At 23.8% G+C, this 26,562-nt stretch overlaps 1 protein-coding gene across 1 annotated transcript in view; it reads right to left on the bottom strand.

Annotated features, from left to right (window-relative positions):
- LOC136989363 (lachesin-like) overlaps positions 1-26,562 on the bottom strand; it is a 214,318-nt gene that overhangs the window by 56,005 nt on the left and 131,751 nt on the right. The window contains exon 3 of the mRNA XM_067287479.1: positions 15,328-15,518. Within this exon, the coding sequence (XP_067143580.1) occupies positions 15,328-15,518 (191 nt within the window). The remainder of the gene's footprint in view (positions 1-15,327; positions 15,519-26,562) is intronic.

Genomic DNA, 26,562 nt, shown 5'->3' with positions numbered 1-26,562 from the left:
AAATTTCATCTGTGCTTCAATTGACATGTGTAGATTTCATTTTTATATCAATTTCACTTTTGTTTCGTTAGAACACGTGTTTAGTTTTTTTTTAATTTGATATCAATTTTATCTCTTTCTCCAGTTGACACGTGTCGACTTCATTTGATATTAATTTCATTTCTGTTTCATTTGAATACATGAATTTCATTTATATCAATTACATCTCTATCTTAGATGTCACGTGTTCGTGTTACACGTTAATTAAGAAATCGAAGATTTAAATGTAATTTTATTTATTATTTAGTAGCTACAGTAAATGTATTTCAGTTACGAGAATAAATAATTCTATTTACTTAATGGAATAAATGAAAAAATAAATAATGAAGTTGACCAGAATAAAAAGCTAAACTTTTCAAAAATTCGAGGAAAAAAAATTTAATAATAGCACTGTCTGAACGATCAAAAAATGTTATAAATTGAACAATTTATATGAGAAATATTGCGAATTTTTGTAATTAAAAGAATTGTAAAAAAAAGTGAAGTAACGATAAATTTTATAGATTGTTAAGAGAAAAATATCAGTTATAGAAAAATGTCTGAACCTAGATGCAATTACTGTATTTCTTGATTGAAGATCCGAAACCTGATGATTGATGGAGTTTGAGGAAAAAAATCTAGGAAGATTGCCTAATTTCATTCACTGATAACCTATATTTCTGCACAGGTCACAAATTCGATTCGGTTTTCCAAGTTATTACCTACAGAGAGAGATGACATCAAAGCCGTTGTAATTCTTTCTGTCGAAGAAATGGGGAAAACAATTTCTTTGAGTTCATAGGGCAGTAAAACTACAAGAAAATTCATTACTGAGTCTGTCTAAAAATCGAAACGATCAATAATTGTTCTGCCTTTTCTTTTCCCTATAAACTTGAAACAAATCTATTTTCTTCTTTGTTTCTTCTAATAACACGAACCTCATTTATGAAATTCTAAGAAAAATCCACTTTTATCGTATATTAAATTCATGTTTTCTTTTTTTTATCAAATTAGTTCTAAAAGAATATAAACTCAATTTCAAACTTCGATATTAAAAAAAAAAGTGAAAAATAAAATATAATGAAATTGTTCAATTCTTCAAAAACTTGTTTGAAATTAATACTGATTATTAATTCTATTAACATACAGAAAACCTATTTACAAGAGCAGCAATAATTTTTTTCTTTTACAAAAGTTTAACAGCAGGAAGTAAAACTGTATAGAAAAAACATCCATTGTTCTCTCCAAAAGATTTGTGACTTAAACCTTTCTAAATTATCAAAGCCAAACTTTATTGAGGTCTGAATGTTCGTTAATCCTTCACTTTGTTCCACTCCGTCGGTATAAATGTTAGAGTGAAGATATATTGAAAATATTTGTAGTCACTTACTTCAATTTGTCGTATTGTCATTTATGCCCATTACTACTAATGGTTCATAATTCTTTTAAGTGGTTAATTTCTATTTTATCTATAACATTATAGAATCATTCTTCTTCCACGATTTCTATAGCATTTAATATAAAAGTTTTTACATTAAAAACTATAAAAATATAAAGAAAAACTACGAAATTTTTTAACGGATAAAATACTTTTTCCTATCTTTTATACAGTTAAAAATGTCATATAAAAATCGATTCCGTGTGGTAAATATTAATAATTTTCTCAGATTTAAATCCTAGTTCTAAAAAAAACGAAAAATTTTTAACTGACAATCTGATAAAATTGCTATTTGTCATCATATCTGTAAGAAAGAACTTAAATTCTCCATATAAGAGGTCTATATTTCTATCACAGCAATATCTAACTGAGTCAATCGTGAGCTTAGGTGTTTTCGATTAGAGCAAACAAGAAAAGCCCACAAAAATGTCATAAACTCTCCAAGCTATTTCTCTCAACTCCTACATCTTCAGATGAGAAAACCGTTGATGAAAGCTTGACCAGCTTTCTCAAAATTTATAACAGTAAACTATATATATAAGATAAAAATATAAATACGTATTCCCAAATATAATATAATATATATATATATATATATATATATATATATATATTTAAATTTTCTATTTTATTTTCTTATTTTGAATAAATAAATGAAAATATTTTATTCTAGTGGATTCAAATTAGAGGTATTGGAACAGTTTTATAAAAGTGACAAATTAGATTGTTGAAAGATAAAATCACTGAATCACTGTACTACTTTCTGTTCTTTGTTCAAAAATTAAATTTATTTTAAATTAAATACTGTCTTTGTCAGATTATAATAAATACGTAGTAATTTTTTAATATTAAATATCAATCAATTCTTTATTGTATAAACCTTAGTTCGTTACAAAGGGGGTAATTTCTAACAAAAACAAAAAATTAATAATAATATTTAACAAGTTAATAATTTAGTACAAAATAACACAAGATAGAATACAGAGTAATAATCAGTTTTTGAAAAGCACGATAAATTAATAATATCTTTCCAAGACTTAAACCTTATTAAATACTCCCTACTGACTTGAAATATCACACAATGAAGAAATACATCATAGTTTTGACCACATCTCAAATGAAGAATTAATCGTTTAACATAGTAATTTATATCCATAAGCAAATAATCTTCACACATAAATGTTGTTTTAATGCTACAATATAATTGAAAGTGCTTATTCTTTTCTAACAAAGACCAATCTTCTTGTATGCTTTGTTCACAGCACAGTCTTATAATTAACGGTTGATAACATTCGATCAGATGAGGATCTTGAGACAGCCATCGAAAAGAAAAACCAAGTCGATCCAACAGATTTTGCAACGCCAATGTTTAATTATATGTGTAATTGTTTGTTATTAAACACAATTTATGAAGTTTATTATACGCTAGTTTAACATAACTTTTATCGTCTAATTTTAAGAGATAAATCCAAAATAAAATTATTACTTTTATTATAATTACCGATATTCTGGAAACTCCAAACTTCAATCACAACATGTACTCTGGAATTTTATTATTAACATGAAAATTTATTAATATTAAATATAAGGAAATATTTTGAGCTGAAATGTTTAATGAGATTTATTATGCTTTTATTAAGTAAAGATCTAAAACATTTATTTAGATAATTTTTTTATTATATTTTATATAAATGCATATTTTAAAAATTTTATATTGTAATGCTGAAAGCCTATTATTTTTTTATTTTGCTTTCAATCATATATATTTCGAGAAATAATTGAAAATACGAGTATAAGCAAATTTATAAGCTATCAGCTATGTTTAAAGGACAACAATTACAAGATTTTCAATTCCAAAACGTAAAATTTAATAAAACTAAACGGTTTTGATTATGTTACTTAAAGCCTACGTATAATTAGAAAATTAAATAAACATATATACAGAGAATAAGACTTTTAATAAGACAACATATATAATTATATTCAGAGTTTATTTTAATGTTCAAACGTTGAAATAAACAGACGTAAAGAAGATTAAATGTAGTTAAAATATTTAATTTTCATTACTGTATATTCCATTTATATATTTATTACGAAAGACAATACCCTAAACCACATAAGGCATCCCCAATTAACAGCCTTGATAAAAAAAATACAAAAGCCTTGATAAAATTGAGCGTACAAATATAAATATAAGATACAAAATTTTATATTTGAATTGAAAAGTTGAGATATTAATTTAAAGATATTAAAAGTTATTCTATACAGTAGAGATTCGAAATCAATATTTACAGCAGTTTATGTTTTTTCCCCCTTTATAGTTAAATTTATGATATAGTCGTTTCTAATAAAATATAAAACGATATTTTATAGTTAGTTGTAATTCTAAATGTAATTCTAATATTAACAATCTAATATTAATAAAATAACGTTAAATATTTATATATAAATTTACAAAATGGGTTATAAATAAATGTTATAATTTAGGACATGTTAGAGAAGACAAAAAATTAAGTAACAAATTTTGAAGGAGAATTATATTATGTAGCAATAACATGAAACATAATTCAAAAATTATTTTAATATCTTAGAATGTTTTCCTTTTTTGTTTAACTTTTAATATTATAATTATCCTTGTTTTACTGTTTTTAATTCTTAAAAAAAACATTTTTTTAATAACTTAGGCCAATAAGCATTTAGTTTACATTCGGCCCTCTTCAATTGAAACACAAATATATATCATTTCTCCACATTTTGCTTACAAAACTAATATATGTTAATTTTAAACACTATATAAAATCTTATATTTTGGAGTTACAATCAAAAACTCTTCTGGAAATTTTTTAAAAATGCATATGGCTTGTTACTCATTCTACTTGTAACTTCAGTAATGTAAGATTTTATAAATTTAAACTATCTTATATAAGCTTTTGTGAGTAAAATATGAATGAACAAAGTATATCTGTGTTCAAAGTAAATGTACTATAAATGCATATTGATATAAATTATTAAAGATTTTTTTTGCAGTAGGGAAACAAAGATGATTATAGTATTGAAAATTATGTTTAAAGAGAAAAAATTCTAAGTTTGCAACTTGTATGAAATGAAATAGTACGTAATACCTATTATTCGATGATATTTAGTCTATCTTAACGATAATTGGTCAGAAAAATCAAAAGTGGGAAGATTTATTATTATATCTAATTTTTAACCAATAACGTTTGAACACCAACAGCCAACCAATCGCTGTTATTATTATATCTATTTTTTCAACCAATCAACGTTGAAATAATCAAATCGCGAATATTTTTACTAAATTTTTTAATATTTATTTTGAAAAACTTTTTTATTTATTATTTATCGTTTAATTTTCTTTATAATTCACATTACATATATAATTTTTTAATTTAGTATACATTTATACGTTATAAGACAAGATAATCTTTAAGATTGTTATTTTTATAAACATTTAAAGCTAAATTTATAATGCTTATTACAGAAAACATAGATGAATACTTAAATATTTCATTTTAACATTAAAATAAACTGAAAGTTTATTAATTTGGTTTATTACATGTATGAAAAGTTACCACAATCTCAACAAAATCTAGAATTTTTTTCTGCAATTCTAAACAGAAAAATTTTCAATTTTCTACAAGAAAAACAAATAGTTTTCTAAAAAATATATCTGTTAAATTAACGACATCTCAGCTAAAGCGATGAAGCGGAAGTGACAATATTTCAAGAATCATTCATGGTAGAAAACTGCCACAAAGAAATTTGTTTCAACATATTAAGCCATACCTCTAAAATTATTTTTGTACATTTCCGCCATTTTTAATAAAAATGCGAACGTTTGAATTACGTGCGAAGCTGCAATCAAGCAACAAAAAACAGATGTGATGCTGAATTACGAAAAGTGCAATGTATAAAAAAAATAAAATGGCACAAAAGTTATTGATTAAAAGCATTAATTCTTATATTTTAAATAAATTAATTATAGAATAGTATAATTTTAACTTAGTAGAGAACAATTTAATTAAAGCATTCACGTGAAATTTTCCATTGATAATCTATTATCCTTCTAGAAATCAAACCTCAGGCAATTTTTTCAAGTGAAAGAAAAAATAAAATAAATGAAAAATATCGGTTTTTCTAAGTTCAAAACTTGTTATTCTAATTATTAAATGTGTCAGAAATAATCTAATTAATAAATATTTATCATTTTTATGAAATTTTAAATGAAATAAATATATTAAAATTTGTCTATTCAGGTTGCCTTATTTGTATGCTATGCCAGAAAATATATAGATACTACTCAATACACCCAAAATGTTACATGATATAAATCTTATTTTACTTATACTGTAGGCTATATAAAAATTATGTTGCATAGCAGTAATTTACAAAATTTGATGCAGATTCTAAAGAATTTTATGCCTATCGATCCTCAGAGCATCTATATAATGCATTCCGTATTATATAAGAGCAGTATAATGTTTTTAAAACTGCTTTAAAACTTTAATTCTGCGATATAACGGTAAATTTTTAGAATATTTCTCCAGATTTACTTGCTCCTGACCACAAAAATTTTTCTAATATCACTAAGTGGAATTGCACCACGAGAATATTAATACCGATGGAAGAGGAAATATGGACAAAACACGCATAAATCTGTGCCTTGTATGCATTCATATATAATCCATTAAAGCTGAAGTTCAAATCCATAATAGATTGGACATATTCCAATAACAACAGTATTAAAAAGAATAGATTTATATCTGTTTGTGGTGAACCACCAAACAAGATCAGCAAAATTTATCCCCAAACTATACATTATTTTCTTGCTCTTATCTAATTTTTTATTATTTTATTTTTAATATTTATCTGTCTATTGATTACATTTTTAAAACTCTATACACACACATATATATATATATTTATTTATTTATATAATTTTAATAGAGTAAGATAAAACAACAAAATTTGGAAAGAGTTCAATAGTTTCTATACTTTTAACAAGGATTTTTTATAATTTAATATAATTTAAAAGTCAATAAAATAAATATTTAGAATCTTTATATTGAAAATAATGTAAAATTTTATAATTTATAAGTTAATAATACTAATTAAAAATTTAAAAGTTAATTTTAAAATAATATTGTTAGTTAAAATTATAGTTATTTATCATTTATTATTCATTTTTATTATTTAAAATGATAATAGTGAATTACTGTTTAACATAATAATTATAAGTCATATTAAAAATTTTCGTTAAACAATATTTTTGGCATTGTACTGTACAAACAAATCTTTAATTATTACCCTACTTGAGATAAATAATAAATAATTTATACAGAATATAATTTAATGTACTTTAAGCATACAATTTTATTCTCTTATGTATAATATTAGATAGATGTAATTTGTTAATTTGCAATAAAGATGAATTAATGTTATTGATATTAATTCTTATATAAAGTATACTCTAGGGTATTTTATTTAAAATATAACATTAACAAACAGATAATTAAGCAAAATTAATCTGATCTATGAGATATTTATCTGTTAATGACGATGAAGTAATAAAATTTTTATTTTAATTCGTAATTTTATCTGTATTTGCTAATATATTTATATAATTTTTATGATAAGAAATAAAAATTAATTACAAAATAAAATAATTTTTAGTATTGAGTTATAGTATATATATTTTTAGTATTTAGTATATATATATATATATATATATATATATATATATAGGCTATTTTATTTTTAAAAAATTAAAAGAAAAAAATTATCATTGGAATGTATTGCAATTTTTACAATCTGCCCACTTTTTTAAGCATGATTTAAATTTTTTAGAAATATTAGAAATTATTTTAAGTGAAAGTCATAAAATACATTAATATTCTTAAAACAATATAAAAATTATTTTTAAATTCTCAAGAAATTATAATTAATTTATTTGACTTTTTAAAACAATTTATTACGGATTTAATTTAAAATTTATCATATTCATGCTTCAAAATTATTAAAAATAAGTAAAATCAATTAATAAAATTAACTACGATACATTTTGACTTTAATATAAACAAAGAAATTCCGAAATGGTTTAACCATTCGTATAATAATTTTCACTCCAAAAAGACAAGCATTCGAATACTAAATTAATTAGATACTAAATATAAAATATAGATTAAAGAATTTTTCAAATTCCAATTATTTCAAACATCACAAACATTAAGATGAGGAAAAATCAATAAAGCCATTCAACTTTCATTAAAAAAGAACATAATTTATAATTTAATTTTCCATTCAAATATTATCTGCAACGATTCGAAACGATTAAAGACTATTTTTAAAAAAAAATAAAAATAAATTCTTTTACTAAATATAGAATTTTGAAACTTCAAATAAAAATAAAAATAAAAATAAAAATAATAAATTAAAAATAAAATACAATAGTACTGATTAATATAATTTATTTATCTATTAAAAACTTAGATCAGGTATAGGTTTACGAAGATTTTCAGGGATTTCTTTTCTTATAATCAGATTCAATTAAATAGAGTAGGATAAAATAGTTCTCCAAATCGATATTTTCGTTTAGATATACTTTTTTTCCTCTTTTTTTCTTCCTCCTTCTTGTTCTTCCTTTTTCTAACTCTCGGTTAAAAATATATATATATATATAGGCTATATATATACATTTCTATAAGACATAGATTATTTATAATTTTGTATCAATTTCTTAAAAATAATGTATTTTATTCTGGTTAAAAATAAAATAAAATTTAAAAAGAAAGAATCTCCTCAATAGATTGTTATTATATTTTTCTTTTCAAGTAGAAGGAAAAAAAAAATCAAAAATCCGAAAAGTTTTATAATGTTACGATCCCTGATGGAAGAATCAGTTTAAATGGTGGAATTTTTTTATATGCATTTTTTTCTGATAGTAACTATTGTATAAGTTTCTACAGAGTTGAAGACATATTACGTCTCTAGAATTTGTCAAATATGGCAAAAGATTCCCTAGTGAGGATAAACATAACTGGAGTTTTCCTATATGTTCCTTATATCTCTGACAACACAATGCTCTGCGCTTCCACTAGAATGGTTTGCATCGGGTTTCTTCTACTTTTTTTTTTGCTATTTTTTAGTCTATGGATAGAATCTTATTCTGTTTTTATTTCACTTTTATTCATGTTTTTTTTTATTCTTTCGTTTCTTTCGTTATTTCTATATTTAAAATATTTATTTAAAATAATGCAAACTTGAAGTTATTCATTATCTAATTAAAATATTTTAAATAAGTGAAGTTCTATAATAAAATTAAATGACTGTTTTAAAATAAAATTTAAAACGTGATTATTTTTATAATATTTAATTTCCTAAATGCAAGTAATAATATAAATGTGTTAACAAAAAATAAAAAAGCGAAATGAAAATAATAAATTATATTTTTTTATATCTTATGTAAATACTTTAAAATAATTTTATAAAATAAAATAAAATTGATAAGTTATAATTTGTTATAAAATTCGATAACAGATGTCGCCACCTAAAATTATTAAACTATTAAATTTTAAATTATTTTAAATTTTTTTAAGTAAATAAATGTTATATATAAATACACTTTTTAAATAATCGAAAAATCAACGAAACACTTTGCCGACATTAAAAAATTATGCTAAGTCAAGATAAAAGACTTACACTAAACATAAACAATACTTAAAAAGGTTTTATAAACTAAGTCGATTTGTTTACCTTAGAAAATATTTTAACGATTATTTTTGTATCCATAAAAGTGTAAAAAAAAAAAAATTTTAAGTTACGCCATAAAAGTTGAAGTAGAAAGTTGGTAATAAACTTTAACCAATATTTTATTTGTTCTATCATTCTAAATCCCAGATAAAAACAAAGTCTAGCTAAGTATGGGTTGCTTACTTTCAACAGAAAGAGGGTTGTCGAAAGGTCAGAGTTAGACAGGACTATCCCATTTAAAGAAATGGTCTGATGCACTTCCGCAGCAGCCTAAGTTCCGTCACTCAGTCTCGGAAAAGAAACACAGCAAAAGGTGGTGGAAATCGAAATCAAACGATTTCCCTTTTGCCAATGGTGAAGTGGGAACTGCTTTCAAACCCATTCGCTGACGTGTGACTCGTGGAGATCAAGGGATGGAAAGTTAGAAAAAGAAAGGCAGGAGATGACAGCTTTCAAAAAAAGACCCGAGAAAAGACATCAGAAACCTTCTTCTTTAGATATATTTAAAGAATTTTTGAAAATATTAAATCATTAAAAAATAAAACTTTAAAAGCTTTTTTTATCCTAAATTATTTTACATTTTTTAAAATATTATAATCGAATTACTTATAGAATAAAACTCTATACTATTTTATTTATTGCCATATTTTTTTTTTCATAAATCTGTTCAGAAATATTTTTAAAATAACAGTAACCATAAAAATAATTGTTATATATAGTCATATATATTTATTTATTTTAATATTTTTACAGCATATTTATCATTGTTTATCCTATCATTTAGTATAAAGTTGTTTCTTTATTATGAATATATATGCATTAAAAACATACTATTTGGTCACTTTTTAAATATATTTTAATAATTTATACACGTATATAAATTATTTAATATTATATATATATATATATATCTTTTCTTGTATGTTTTAATCTTTTTTACTGTGTATAAAATCTGTTTCTTCTAAATTTTATATAGATTAATGGCTTAATAAATACTCTAGAAAAATATATATAAAATGTAGAATAGACTTTACATAGGTTATTCGAGAACATTTATTACACTATTATTTCCTATATTATAAACATAAATATATAATTTTTACTATCATAATTTATGTTATGTTTTTAACACATTAACTGATTAGTTTGTAATAATTTAAATCTGAATTTTATTAATATTAGTAAGAAATTTTATGTAAATATTCTCTATAAAAGAAATATCACTTAGGCCTATATTTTTGATAATATAACATCGTAGTAAATTTAATTTATATAGAAATTCTCGCGAGTCCTTTATATATAAATATTTATGATTTTTAAAGCGAGAAAATCAGTTTTAAAAGATATTTAAAGCTTAAAACAAAACATATTTTGCTAACTTTGATTAAATTCTTTATATGCAAATAGCTTTAGATATACTTATCTTTGAAATTACTCACTACCTAACTGCTAAAAAATTTACAAGATTAAATCTTATATTTATAATAGAAATACTACATGTAGATCCTAAATATTATTAAATCTTCATTACAGGAACTCTTAACCTGAATAATACAAAAGTAAATATTTCAGTTATTCGTAAAATTGAAAATCGTGCATAAACCAAATGAAAAAAAAATCAAATTCGCCATTTTTTCCTCTATTTTATCAGTAAAATAATCATTTCTTTTTTATTTTAAAGAGCAAAACTACTTATTTTTTAATTATATTATTAAAATAAATTTATTTTTTCTAATATTTAAGATAATTAGGAGTCTAAAAATGTATAAATGTTTAATGATAGTTATTAAATAAATAACATATTTGATTAAAAAAAACTATATAAAATGTTTCCTAGAAGCAGGGGCAATGAACTTTAAATTGCAGATTAGTAGTACAAAATTTAATAATCCGTTTAAGTAATTTATAGAATTTATTTGCGAAGTTCGATTAATATATATGTATATTAAAGAAAGGTATTAAAATATTAATGCATTTTCTAAAGTTACAATTATGTGAATAATCAATATTTTCTTGAAATTAATCAACGTAATAAGTAATTTTTCCTAGAAACATTCGCCTTTTGATGAAAAAAAGGGCGTAACGGTTCTTTAACCAATTAGGATATTGTTTAATTACTGTTCAAATATCGAAAGACCAATCAACGCTAGAACATATTGAGGTTGAAGAACTTTACATCATTCTTTACGCTGATTGGTCGCATTTTTTTTACGATTAAACTCTAGCAACCAAACAGATTAAAGTAATAAATTAATTTGCAATTTATTGGTAGCTTTTTAATAACTAAAAATATATATATTTTATATCCAATTTGTCTGTCTGTAAGTCTGTCCAATCGTTCGTTTGAAACTCTTCTCGAAAATAAAAAATAAAAACAAAGTAAAAGAAAAGAATTTTAGTTATGATGAAACCAGTTTGCTTTGTTTTTACAGAAAATTGTATAGCTAATATGTTATCCCAGCATTTTTAAAAATAACTCTGCTTACTCGGAAATTTTGTTTTTTCTTTGTTGGTTTATCTGTTTTCCTGTTACATGTTTAAAGGATTTATTGAAAATTTAAAAGACTAAAAGTATTTATCTTTAAATCAACAAATTTTACTTATAGGAAATTTAAAAATCGAAGTTAAATTGAGTTGAACGTAATTCGTTTTTTTAATATATATATATATATTTTCAGTAACGTTCATATAAAACTGTTATTAAAGTTTCGTATATTACTTTAACAAGTTACTTTTTTTATTTTATTTTTAATTTTATAAGAACTCCTTAGATATTTTATAGGAGAGAGTGAGCAATACTAAACAGATAAATCGTAAATGTGGCCAAGATGAAGATAAGAGATTGGGAATTTAAAATATTCTTGCCAGTCAGATCAATCAATTGAGAAGTGGATCGATATTGGGTTCTGCACTCGTGGGCAAGTGGACCACTTTACAATCCTCTTCCTATCTGTTTTCATTGATCGTACAACAAACGCAAAACTGGAGACAAAACTGACGCTGGAGATCATCCTTCTTCGGATATTCTCTTCACCAAAATAAAATATTCTTGAGAAATTCTGATCTATTGGTCTTTTGCACCATCGATCCAAATTCGTCGTGCTAAATTTGATTTGCATGAACGTGGTTTGCATCGACCGGAGTTGTTTGCTCCAGTTTGCTTTTCCTTATCGGGATAACGAAGATCTATGCTTTCCTTTAACTCTTACTTTCATCAGATATTTTACATATGACATAACTTATAAGCGTTAAGCCATAAAAGATACACATAATGAAATGAAGGAAAAGAGCATCACATAAAAATATGTCATCCATATCCTTATGTAAAATATTTAATGAAGACTTTAAAAAATAAGCTAGAGGGAAGCTACGCTTACTTACGAGTTGACTCATAAATAAAATTTTAAAAAATAACAAATGACATCGATTTCCTTCTAAGCAGAATCCTAATTAAGTGGCTTGTCATGTCTTTACATAGGCTATACTTTAATTCTCTTAAAAAACTGTGATAATATAAACACGTTAAAAACTATGTCTAATAATATAATAAAATTTTCAAAAAAGTTATTATTAAATAAATTATTAATATTTCTGTAACTTTAAAATTATTTAACACATTAAAGATAAATACTCTAGAAAATATTTTTACATGAAAAAGAAAAGTGTAAAACACTTTACTTAATAAATAGGCTTTTAAATTTTCTATTGTTATCTGAAAATCTTTTTAAATTTTATAAACGTTAAAATACTTCTACAGTATTAAAAGTCAATCTGCAATTTATTATCAAAGTAGTTAATAATAATCTGCGAAATAATTACGTGAAAACTTATTAATTTTAATAATCTTCAAACGTCAAATCATTCAAACAATTAAAGTAAAAAATAATATTTTAAACACTTTATACGCTTTAATATATATTTTAAAGTACTTATAATCATAAGATTAAGGGTCAAATAACAAAACACTTTAATGACTTTTTAGAGAGTTCAAATTACTCACTTCAGAATCCACTTCATCGTATTCTAAAGGAAGCCACCCTCTTTTTTAAAATAGCTAATTTTAAGTTTTAAATATTAATTATAAAAATATAATTATAACTATTTTTAAAAATAAGGTAAAATTTATCAATATTTGAATATCTGCGGTTATCAACGTCATAAACAAAGAGTAAATGCAACTGTTTTGTTTCTATCGATCTTCTACAGTTATCTTCGCAAGAGGTTGCTAGCGACAGCTGTCTAGAAACGATTCGAAATCATTTATTAATGACTACTATTCCTCGAACTAGAATCGATACAGAAGGATTGTAACTACAGTAATAAAATATTAGTAATGCCAACATTTAAAGTATCTTCAAACGAATATTTTAATGATGAAAGTAAAAAAATATATTTAGAAGAGAGGGAGAAGGAGAAAAAATACAACGATAATGAACACATGCAAACTTCGAATTGATTGAACATATTCAATAATTAATTTAAAATAATATATATTCATATGGTACACTGTTAAACTAATGCTTCAGTTCAACTTTATTTATAATTAGATTAACGAAACTGCTGTCATGTTAACTTCAATTAGTGTTAATAATTTAAATAAATGTTAAACATATGTTCATTTCGCACATTCATTAGAAAAATTTCATTTATGTTTCTTTAATATCATTTGTATCCAGTAAATATGAAAATATTCATATTTTATAAAAAAGAAAAATTTATAAAATTATATTCTTTTATATTTAGGAAACTAATTACATCTTAAGAATTCATTTGTATATTTCCTAAGAACTTACCTTGATAAAAATGATCCTCTTTTTTGTTTAAAAATGTGAATATCCTCATACATTATTCATTGCTCGTCTTCTTAACTATTTTTATACTAACTTATAATCGAATTACATTTTTTAAAATTCAAAATAAAGTATACTACTACAAATTTTTGTGTTTTTTAGTCACTAAACACGCAATTTGTCACGAATACAAACATTGCTAGCTACATTTTAAAAAAATGGAAGAAATTTATAAATGTATAGGATAATGTTTATTTATGTATTTAAATAAACATTGATGACATTCCTGGTAAATCACACGCTTTTATGCACAGTAGGACGTATTGTCATAAATAATTTAAGTACATAAATTAGAAATAAATTGTAAAGTTTAACTAAATTAAGACATTACTATAATTAGCCCTATCTTCACAGATCTAATAACTGTAGTGAAATGTTACAACTGCTGCAAATAACTAAACTTAATCCATATACTGTAAGTATAGAGCTATATACTGTAGTACAGAATTCGGATAATCAAATTACCTTAATTATTCCAAATTGATATGCATTTGGAAGTGCAATTGGAACTCTAAATACTGTGCAGTAATTGTGAACATCTGCACCATCTTATGTATAGTTAAACATACAGCAAACATCATTTATTTTTCTTTATATATGACACGTTATGGTGCGAGTACTGATGACATTTCTTATATTATTTTTCTGAAGTATACAGAAAAGTGTTAAGACTAATAAAATATTAACTTAACAAATAATAAAAAAATGATTAAATGCAAGAAAACGTAATGAATATGAATAGGCAAAGAATTTTAAAAAGTATTAGTAAAATTCTATATATACTAAAAGATAATTGAAATAATATTCTTTAGATTTTTGTAAAATTTCATTTCTTTATTCTCTATTTTATAATATATTTCTGTATTTATTTATAAATATTCTTTGTTTTCTTACATTCTTGTTATCATTTTGTTATTTTTATTATTCTTCCAGATTCTTCGCGACACATTTATAAACAGACCCGTAGATCCGAGGGACTATGTGGTTGCTAAACCAACTTAGTTTAGCCACATTCAGTATATATAATATATGCTTTCGCTTTCATCATACATGATGAAAACGTACTGTACACTTGAAATGTAGCTAATAGACCTAATGTTAGCTAGAAAAAAATGTCAATTATAGTTTTTTTCACTTTTTCCTTCAATCTGTCAGCGATTTATTCCTAACTACGGACTGCTTATAAATTAAACAAAGACAATACATTTTAAGACTACTGTTCAACAAACACAGTTTATAAAATGGAACACTTACTGTTCTATCTCCCAGATGTCGAACTCTACATGGAAGATACGCTGTTTTTCCATTCATTGTGGTAATATTGCGACTTGTGGCATTGTCAAAATAGGGTGTTGGATCATTATCTGCTGTACGTGCATGACGCAAGATGCACCGTGTCCTATGAACATGTCTTGTTTTCTCTCCTGTCCTATTTTCTGTGCATGCTAGAAAATAAAATTTATACATGTTACGTATGAAAATTTAATCTTTTAAGAAAATTACACATTTTTTCTTTATTTATTTATACAAACTTTTATAGTATATATTAAGAGAACACGATTGAAGTAGAACCATGTATAGATCATTAGACATTATTCGCACTTGTTCGAGCAGTGAAGCGAACATGGATTCAATTAAACGATATTCGATTTGCTGTACTTCATAACAAATACTGAGATTTATTAATGAATAGAATGTAGCTTAAACTATATCCAAAGATGCAATTAATCATTGCCACGAACATCATTATACACTATGTCCACTATTTTCTTCCTTAATGATTAATATATATGGCTAAAGTAAGATTTATTACATCTTACATAAAATATAATGTTTTTATGGAAATTTAACTTAAGTAACTTTCACTTAACTTCATAGAAATCAAGAAGGGGATTTTTGTAACCCTTCTTTCTTGTTGTAAATGGGAAGATATTATGATTGAAATCACTAGATAAAATGTAAATTAGCTAGATTTTAATTCGTGTTTTTCTATAATTAATCATATTTTATGAAGTTAATAAATAACCTTAATCCTAGAATGAAATTTAATTTTTATTTACATTCTTCAAATGTAAACTTTGGAAGATATATTAATCATATATTCAAGGATTTTTTTTACCAAAGAAGATATTTAAAATTTAAAATAGGTTTTTATTAATATATATTATTTAATGAATTCTAAGAATGAAAAATTAAAAATATGTCATGAGAATTTATTTATATTAATTCAAATTTGAAAAAATTCGTTTATTTAATTCTTAATAGGACGTTTACGGATAAATATAATACTCAATAATCATTAATTAATGTTATCTTGTAATTCATTAGAGCTTTTAAATACAAAAGTCTGCATATAATTTTAATTTTATTACTTTATTTTTAAATTTCTCTATATTATTTATCGAAATTTTATATTAGAAAAGTACTTAATCCTCACTGAATATTTATATAGTAGTCTAATTCTGTGGATAAAAATTTCATAATCTCCAAAAACAAATCGATAGTGAATAAAAAGAAAGAGAGAGAAAGAAACAAGATTATAAATAAGCAAATATACAAATAAAGAAAAATTTGTTTACAAGAACCGAGACGTCATAAATTAAATTCTTGAAAAGAATCGTTTCTAAAACTTAACAAAATAATTCTTGGACAGTAATTATAATAATTTGTATCGAACAGAAGTAGAAACAAAGAATTACTTAATGGATAAAGTAATTAACTGTCAATGTAAAGTAGACAAGAGCAATAAAAACAATGTGGGTGCCGTCATTAGTGTCATTGTTGGAATCAAATACGTTTAAAGCTTCAGCTTCCCTAGTATTTTTAGAATAATAGGTGTGTGATATACGGATTTCTGTTTATGACAGCTCTACTGAACAGATAGTAAAGTAGAAATAATTTAGGACAGAGACTGAATAACTAGTCGAAATATGATTTTTTCCCCTTTCTCCTCCTTCTAAAGAAAAATAACTGAACTAAAATACCACATTATGTCTCTGTAGAAGTAGAATAGTGGTATTTGATAAAGTTTCACATCTAACGAATAAAAAACGCATTGAATTATTTATGATGCAGAATAAAGCCATGGATTGCTATATATTTTTTTCTTTTCTATTGTCCCAACAGTAACCTAAAAGAAACCTTATCTACGGACCACCAGTCTATTTTATTAGTATTGTGTTACTGCACTTCTCTCTTATCTTGTTACTTCATATGTTCTATTGCTTCGTTCGGGTTATAGTTTTTTATTTTGATTTTCATTCCCATCTTCTCTAAGTTTTAAGATAAAATTGATAAATGAAGACAAAAATTTGTCCGAAATTGAAATATTATCTAAACTATTTGAGATATTATAACCTTTTGCCACAAATATATGCTTATTTCAAAGTATATCTATATATACAGTATATTACTTTTGTGTAGTATTGTTTGTCTGCTCGGGATACTTTCAATTATTTTCTTCCTTTGAGCTTTAATTCCTTTCATATCAACGTATTTATTCTGCTGTAACTTGTTGTTAAACAAAGTAAAAAAAAAAAGAAAGAAAACCGTTAGAAATTTATTTCATATGTGATAAATCGTTATTTCGCATCCTGTATGAAGTATTTTATTTTTTAATAAAAGATATAGAATTTTATTGCGTATCTAGCAATAAAACGTTCATAAATCGTAAGTAAATCGTATATATGCTCATAAACATATGCAAATGTGTAAAATTTGCATGTATACAGTAAATCTTAACTAAATCTGAGGTGGAAGTAGAGGAAGAAAAATTAGATGTTACAATTTTTGCGAACATCAATCGTCTTCTGCGATATATGCAAGATATAAAGTACAAATTTTTTTTTTAGAAATCATTTGAAGATACTGCGTTAAATTTTAAAAACATTAGTAAAAATATATGTTAAAAATGCTCTAAGTATATTTATTTTTTATTACTCTAACCAATCGTTGCTAAAACAAATACGTCTTCAATCGATGCTGTTGCCTATACTGTATATCAAAGTTAATACAACGAAGATAGAGGAGTTTGTATACAAAAGAAAAACATTTTATTTAATCCTGATTCTTCTACATTATTCCAATTTTAAGACGTATTATGTATGACGATTCTATAAATTTAAATTTTAAATTTACAGATATAAATAAAATGCAATTTAATCATAAAATTTAAATAAAATTGCCCAGAATGTGTGAAAATTTGTAATATATATAAGCATGACAAACAATGCAATTTTAAAAAAGGTAAGATTTTATCATTTACTTTAGAAAAGAAATCTATTTTTAGATTAATTAAAATCTTTTTCTCAGTTTAGGAAACTTTAAAGAAAAGAAAAGAAAAGGAAAAAAGAAGAAAAAAAAAAACAGTCGTTGACCATCAAACTTCATTACCTTAACGAAATAAGATGACCAAAATATCATTTGAACTGTAGTGATAAAGTAAGGGTAGAATACAAAGAACATTATATTCGTTAGTAGAAACGATGCTACCGTATTTAATTGTTCTTCATCTTATTACTTATATAATTCAAACTAAAAGGAAAAAATAAGTTTCAAACTAGATTTTCTCCATCTTTAACTTCCCGTTTAATATACCTTTCTTAATCATTATTCTATCATAAAAAGAGAGAAAATAGCGATGTGTTTTTTTAATTACATCACTATTACGTTTTCTCATTATGATTGTTTAATTCATAATTTTCTTTTAAATGCCGTTTTAATATAATGGTAAGATAACAAAGACCACGTCATTTAAAAAATAATGCATATTAATGAAGGTAAGTCTAAAAAAGAGAAAAGAACATGAACTTATGTTAAGGACTTCTGTAAGTAAAATTAAAAAAAAATAAGGTGCAAGTAATCATATTTACGGTTCCCTTTATACTAATTTAGTATCGATTAAAATTGAGAATTTATGTTTGAATCAATTTGAAAATGGATAATGATTTAAATCCGATGAATATGATTCCATAGCTCATTAGAAATATGTTTAGTTACTCTTAATCAATCATTATTTTCCTGTATACAGTACGTTACCTCTACTTAATCGCTTTAATTATTAAATGTATTAAATGATTCATATTGGCTATAGAATTTCTTATAAATTTGATTTACTTGAACAGTTTAGTTGCAAGTTTTGAAACCGTTTCAAAAAAGAAATAAAGTAATATATCGTTATTACGGTAAAATACAAAGCTGTAACTTGATACTAGAAAGTATATAAATATAAATAAATATATATATATAGGTCCATATCATCTTATCGCTCACACTTAACCATTGGAGACGTTCATAAGAGCAGATACATTCCAACAATCTGGAATGTTGCCAAGGTTCATGAACTTCTATTACAAGAAGAAAGGAATAAAAACAGAAAATCCCTTACGACCAATGTCCCGAAATTCGTAGTTTGTCTTCTCTGAAAACGAGTAGTATATATCAAGTTAGTAAATTAGACTTGGCTTCAGTATACAACGGCTTGCTATAAGAGGAATGACTTTTCATTAGTTGGTAAGGAAGAAAGAGAAGAAGAGGTAAAGGGTGTTTCCCGTTTACGTGACCGGGTGTGGAAATGGATCGGGTCCCAGCAAACCTTGGCGTGATCAAGGAACATCGATCTCAGAACATTTTCTCTGTTGCGGTTTCGCCACCTCTAACAAAACAGATGGAATGACTCCTAGAGGTGGCCATTAATCTTATTCTAAGGAGAGTAGGAGTTCAAGACGTGCTTTGGCAGACGTCTCAGGACACGTTCCTTCTACCACTTCTGTTAGGAATCATGACAAGCGCTAAGTGCTGTGCTTTGTATTGTATTAGTTAACTTACCTGTACTCATCGATATAAAAGTAATTTCGATAAAATATCTCATTTTACTTTGGAGTTTTCATCACATCCACTTCTGCTTAGTTGCAGATAATATTGATAAAGTTAAGAGTGAAAGTGAAAAACATTCATGAGAGCTACTGGAAATTGATAAATTAACGTTAGTTGTATATTGATTCTTTATTCAATCTTGCATTCTTAGCTAGATTTAAGCGTTGTCCATGTGAACATGTTTCAATCTTATTATTTTCCTAATAAATTATTTTTATAGAATATGTAATTTATTTTTTTTCACATCATATATAAATTGTACAGAATATATATGTATAGAGCTCTGTCTAAAAAATTTATCAAATGAAATATAAAAAACAGCTTTTTAAATGTTTTTAATAAATTATAAATTTCGTTTTATAAATAATAAATTATAATTCCTCGTTTTATAAATAATAAATTATAATTCCTCGTTTTATACAGAATTTTATTAAAATCTAGAATAAATTATTAGGATCAAATAAATATCAAATTAGATTGCTTTCAACACGTTATACGGAACTATTTATATATTTTAACTTAAAATAATTATTAAATTTTATATGCGATTTCTTATAGCAACTAAATTAAATTTATAAAAACCTTATATCAAGTGATACAAAAATTATATCAAATACAATCTTTATTACACAAAAGAATAAGAATTTTTCAAATATTACACAACGTCTCTTCATATTTAATATAAGTTACATATCTAAAAAATGTATTGTTTAATTCGTTCATTTACTTTATAAAAAATGTATAATTTTTCATTAAAATATTTAATTAATTATTTTGTATTAACACGTATCTGATGGTGATAAATTATCCTATTTAAACAAGATTTTGTAGATAATAAAAAAAGAGAAAGAAATTGGACACGAAATAAGTTAAAAGAAGAGTTATCTTTAAGTAAACTAGGAAAAAATTTCACAGATAATTTGATATTTTCTGTAAATAAGAAGAAATATTAAATCGAATGGAGAAGAGGTTCTTATGAATGTAATGAGTAAATTCTGACGATGTAACGAGAAGAATGGAAGAATTATTCTTGTTTACTTAGCAAACTATCTGACACTTTTCCTCGTCTAGCCATTAATTTCCGGAACATTGAAGCTTACCAACACAAACTGTTGATAATCTTTGAAAATTATTCATCCAGTGCTTGAACAATGATTGTAATTAGCAGAGGAAATAATATTTAAGAAACATTGTGAAGTTATAACTTTCAAACTACTGCATCCATATGAATGGATTTGCTTTAATTAATATTATAATTATCTTGTATTGAAAATTATGATTGGGTTTAATTAGATAAATTCCGTTAATGCAACTGGGTTTACTATATATTGATATCTAAACCATAGGGAGTATGCGGCTATAGTCCACATATAGACATATACATCAACGGAATATACATGAAAGGATAACTTAGATATATTATTATTAATTTACTATCATCAGTTAACTGGAAATTGCTATTTAAAATAAATTAATGTTCAGTTCTATTAATAAAAATGCTCAAATAATAACACGAGATTAACCTATAAATAAGATAATTTTATCTAATAACAATTTATTGAAACGTATCTTTCCCTTAATATTTTATTACCTGAGATACACGTGTGCTTAAAGGTTACAGAACAATAATTAAAATGGCGCATTACCTGCGGTAATAATTAATAATAATAGGCGTAGTATGAAAGTTGACAGTTACCGAGTTTACTTTGAGTTTGTAAAATAAATAATAATTTTAGATGATTAATAATTAATTAGTGAAAAGGGTTTCCTTTTAATATATTTAGTTAAAATAATAGCGGTTCCCACAAATGATTAATGTTACTTAACCAGGTAACAAGTGGACCAGTACGTGTCTTTACTGTGAATTTATGTGATTAATATTCAATATGAGCAACTCGATGATAAAATATTGTATATACTATTTCGGAAATTTGCCATCTTTCAATTACAGTGCATGGTAAACGAGAGGAGCAAAGACTACCTATTGTGTAAATGAAATTCATTTTTTTTCATCTCATTCTAAATTAACATGATTGAGTTATCTGAAACTTTATTTACTGCATATTCCAACTCCGCGAGACGTGAATTCTATGTATAAATTTTGAATTGAAGAATTTCAATTCAAAATTTCAAACTTTTCTAAAGTAGAATATTCTATTCTATATACTTTTTTCTTTATGCAACTTTGCTATCAACCGCATCAAACAAAATAAATATAATTTGTGCAACCTATTTTGCAATTCCATAAAGCAAATATCACAGTATATATCCTCTATAATGTAGTATTGATTCTTTCTTCGAAATAAAATATTTCGATAGACTACTAAGAATTTACCTTACTCGAGAAAATATATCCCCTATACGATTTCTAAAATATAAACCTAGGCAAATTTTATATCTTTGATTTTGTTTTTCATTTTTTACATAACTGTGTATACATACTGATCTAGGTATTGATATAAGCAAATAGATTTATAATAATAATAATTTCTATCGGTTATTATACTGAATTGCATTTAATATTTCAAGTCCAAAAACGAAATGAACTGAAGTGGAATTTTTTCCAAGTGGACAAAAATTTTTCAATAAAGTAAGAAATTTTCGATGTAGAGAACTGAAGATGTTCAACTGACTAGACTGAGTAGAAGTGGTGACAGATCAACTGCACTTTGAACAATAAGTTAGTCTCGAAAGACCAAAGGTCCCTTAAAGCTGTTACTCTTTATTTTATCGATTTAAACATCCTTAAATTTAAAATCTATTTTTCAAAACGCATGAGTGTTTGAATAGTCTCATAATATTAAAATATTACCTTATAAAAACTTACATATAGACTAATATTATATACAGTAAATTTATCAAGAAAAATTAGAACTAATTTTATTATTTCTGCGCTTGTTTAAGTTATTAAAAATTAATTTAGCGCGTAAATTGACGACTTTTTACAGTTACGAAATTGTTAATTTGTGAAAAAGTAAATTCTAATAATGTAATCAACTAATACAATATTACTTTATTTGTAATTAAATGTTATAATGGCTAAATATAATTTATTACAAACAAATTGCTTTTTGAAATTTACTACAAATTTTAGAGGAAAAAAATCGAATTTATCATGCTTATGAATATTTCAGTAACTTAATAAATTAGACTAAATTTACCATAAATTTAATAATTTTATTTATATTTTACTTGAAACTGGTGCTTTTATTTATATTTCACTTCTTGAAATGTTTTATTCTCTGCTAAGAACATGTAAATATATAGGTCCTGTAGGAAGCTAGAGCTTCTACAGTTTTACGTCACAGATTTTAAACTATTTATGCCTTTACACTTCAAAAAAATAAAAAAAGAATAAATAGCTTTAAACTTTATCCTAATGTTAAAAAATAAACGAAAACTCAATATTTACTGCATATTTTAAAGCTAAGTTGAATATAGATTTATGAATAAAACTATTCCAGAGATTACATAAAATTCATTAATATCTTCTCATAATTTACAATTAAGTTAATTACTTGATAAATTGTTAATTTTTATGGTAAGTTATTTTAAAAGCTACACCAAAAATTTGTTATAAAAATATCTAATTTTACTTCTTTCACTTTAATTATTCATTCTTTGTAATGAAAGCAAAAAGCTCTTAATATGGGTTAATTTAGTTTACCAGAAATATCTGGACTTAATTGTTAATACCATTTTGTAACTTATTAAAAATAAAATCACGCTTTACTACGTTTATAATGCATTAAATTTAGCACGTTTTATATTTAACCTTTTTCTTTTTTAATTTTTTACTCTTCATTATCAAATATATTCTACATTTTCTTGAATAGATAACATGCAAAATACATTTTATGGAGTGTAAAATTATTTCTTTTATAGTTTTATATAATTTTTTCTTTATAATTATAATGATGTTGCAATTAATCAATCGACATAAAACATGAAAAGTTAATTCTATTTTAATCTTTTACTTTTATTTGAAAATATTAAAATAGTTAATAAATTTTAATTGTTATAACTTTTTAATACGAGTAAATTAAAGCTTTTCTCTTATTGGTCAAACATAAAAACAATTCATCAAATCACAGCAAACATGTCAATTTCATACTTCTACATGAAGCATTTCATTAGTCGAATTGAATTTAAATATGTTAATATCAATTTAAAATTAAAAATATATATAAATATTTGAAGTATTACGATTAAATTTTTTAATTTAAAAATTAATTAAAATATTTAATTTAATTAAAATTTTACACAGATATTTGTTAATATAAATTTTTATATTTTGTATTTAACGATGAAAATTTAACTGAAAAAACAATTTTGCAAATTTGAGTATCTGCTTATATAAATGTTAAGCGTGTAAAAAGAAGTTAATTTATATTCAAACCATATTTTAAAAATCATTACTTATTTAAGCAAATTAATTATAATTAAAATGAAAGCCAAGTTTATACTTTTCAACAACGTATCGTTGCGTTTACAAATTACATCATTAAAATTTATTCTGTTACAAATAATCTACGCTGTAAACATATTAATAAAGTTTTATTTGGGACAAAACTACACATCATCTTCGTGCTTTTCCAGCAACACAGTGGCCGATCCTTAAATCACCAGTCCAAATAATAAGTAGAAGTGAGATATCATAATGTATTATTATTATTAAAAGGTACAGAAGAGAATCGCCATCACATGGATGATTTTATGTTCTTTCTCTCTCCTGCCAATGACGTTAATGTCACATTAATATAAACAGCTTGAGATAACATACTCTAATCTGTCGTACGATTCCTCTCTTTAAGGTCATAATTTTTATTCCCTGTGTCTGTTATTGGCGTTCTTACTCAAACAAAAATTCCTTTAATGTCTTCTCTGATGAACTGAATATAATTGGATTGGATCGATAATCAAAGAAATATATTCGAAAAAATACTTTTCCATTAGCAGTATTTTAACTTAATGATATGACAATTTCACAAATGATACTCCTGGGGATCATTAATCACTCGGTAGTCATATCGAACTCTTTCCTTTAAAACGTCAGATATAAATATACAAATTAAACACACGCATTTTAATCTTATAAACGTAATTTTAAGCACATAAATGCTTTAATGTGGCATTGTTCTTATTGATGTCGAAAAAAAATACTTGCACTTATCGTCAGTATTGTAAAAATTAATAAAATACTAAAAAAAAGTGAGTAAAGTTCAACAATGTTCCGAAAAATTAATATAATTACATGCATTCTAGTCTTAAATATTTATTTTATCCAACATTACTAAAAATTATGTGAGTTATTTTTTAAAAAATCTTAATCAAGTTTATGTGAATATTATTTTTAAAAATTCTTAAAACACGAATTTTTAAATACATTTTATATAAAAATAAAATGTAAAAAAAATCGTGTTTTTTAGAGAAGGATTTTGGCTTTGATCATTAAAGATGTAAGCAAAGATAATTAGGATCATCCTTGACATAACTTTTGAAGATCTATGGTAAGAACGGATTTACAAAGATTACTTCAATAGTTCTTGATTGTCTTCAGATCCATGTTAGGAACTTATTTAGGATTTCATGATTTCTTTCTGAATTCTACATTCTTGGAACTTATAAAAATTTATAAGTATACGTTTTTATTTTTGTTAATTCTTTTAAAAAAATTGAATTTAAAATGATAATATTTAATTTTTTCCCATTATTCGTTACATTTCAGTCATTTTCTCAAAATTACTTATATAGGTTATAGATTTAATATGTAAATGTAAAATAATGAAATTTGTAAATTCTTTGTATATAATTTTGTAAAATATAAAAGAAAGAATTATAAAATTTTATGTATTTATTTACTTATTTATTGAAGTACAGTAATTGCCTCTAATAATTTAACTAAAATTTCATCTCAAATATAAAAACTAAAACCAGTTATACATCAAAAAAATATATTCTTACTTATAAGCCTATATAGATTAAGATGCAAACATATTAAATTATCAAAATGTTATGCTAATGAATTAAAATTATTAAAATTGTTTTTATATTGAAAATATTTTATGAATATTTTTCTTAATGTAGACATTTTAATAACAAAAAATAATATTTTTCCAGAATATTTCTGTAATATTACAAGAGCATAATTCTGTTAAATATTTATTATTTATTAAATTATGGAATAAAAGACAGGCTTTTGTACTGTTTTCATTACATTTTAATGCAATTATACATTAAAATGTGATAGATATATAAAATTTATTGAATAGAAATAAGCATTTATTAAGGTAAGTTTGGTAGGAATATTTTTCAAACACTTATGAAACAAGTTTACTAAATTTCATTGAATCATATTCAAAATTAGTTTTAAACAAACGAAAAATAAGATTAAATATTTACTGTTTAGGAAATTTTTACGTAGTAACATTTTTAGAGTAAATTATTCGTATAAATTCACTTAATATCACCAAATAAAATTTATAAAAAGTAAACGAAAATATATTCAAAATGAAATGAAATCGAATTGAAATTTTACAAAATGTAGCATTATTAAGATAGAAATTGTATTGAATTTATTGTATAAATATTCATAGAATCTTTTGTATATTATGT

Source organism: Centruroides vittatus, unplaced genomic scaffold, assembly GCF_030686945.1.
Source record: "Centruroides vittatus isolate TY-2023 unplaced genomic scaffold, ASM3068694v2 scaffold_490, whole genome shotgun sequence".
Taxonomy (NCBI): Eukaryota; Metazoa; Arthropoda; class Arachnida; order Scorpiones; family Buthidae; genus Centruroides; species Centruroides vittatus.
Note: the sequence above shows the minus strand (reverse complement) of the source record. Positions and strands in the feature narration are given on the sequence as shown.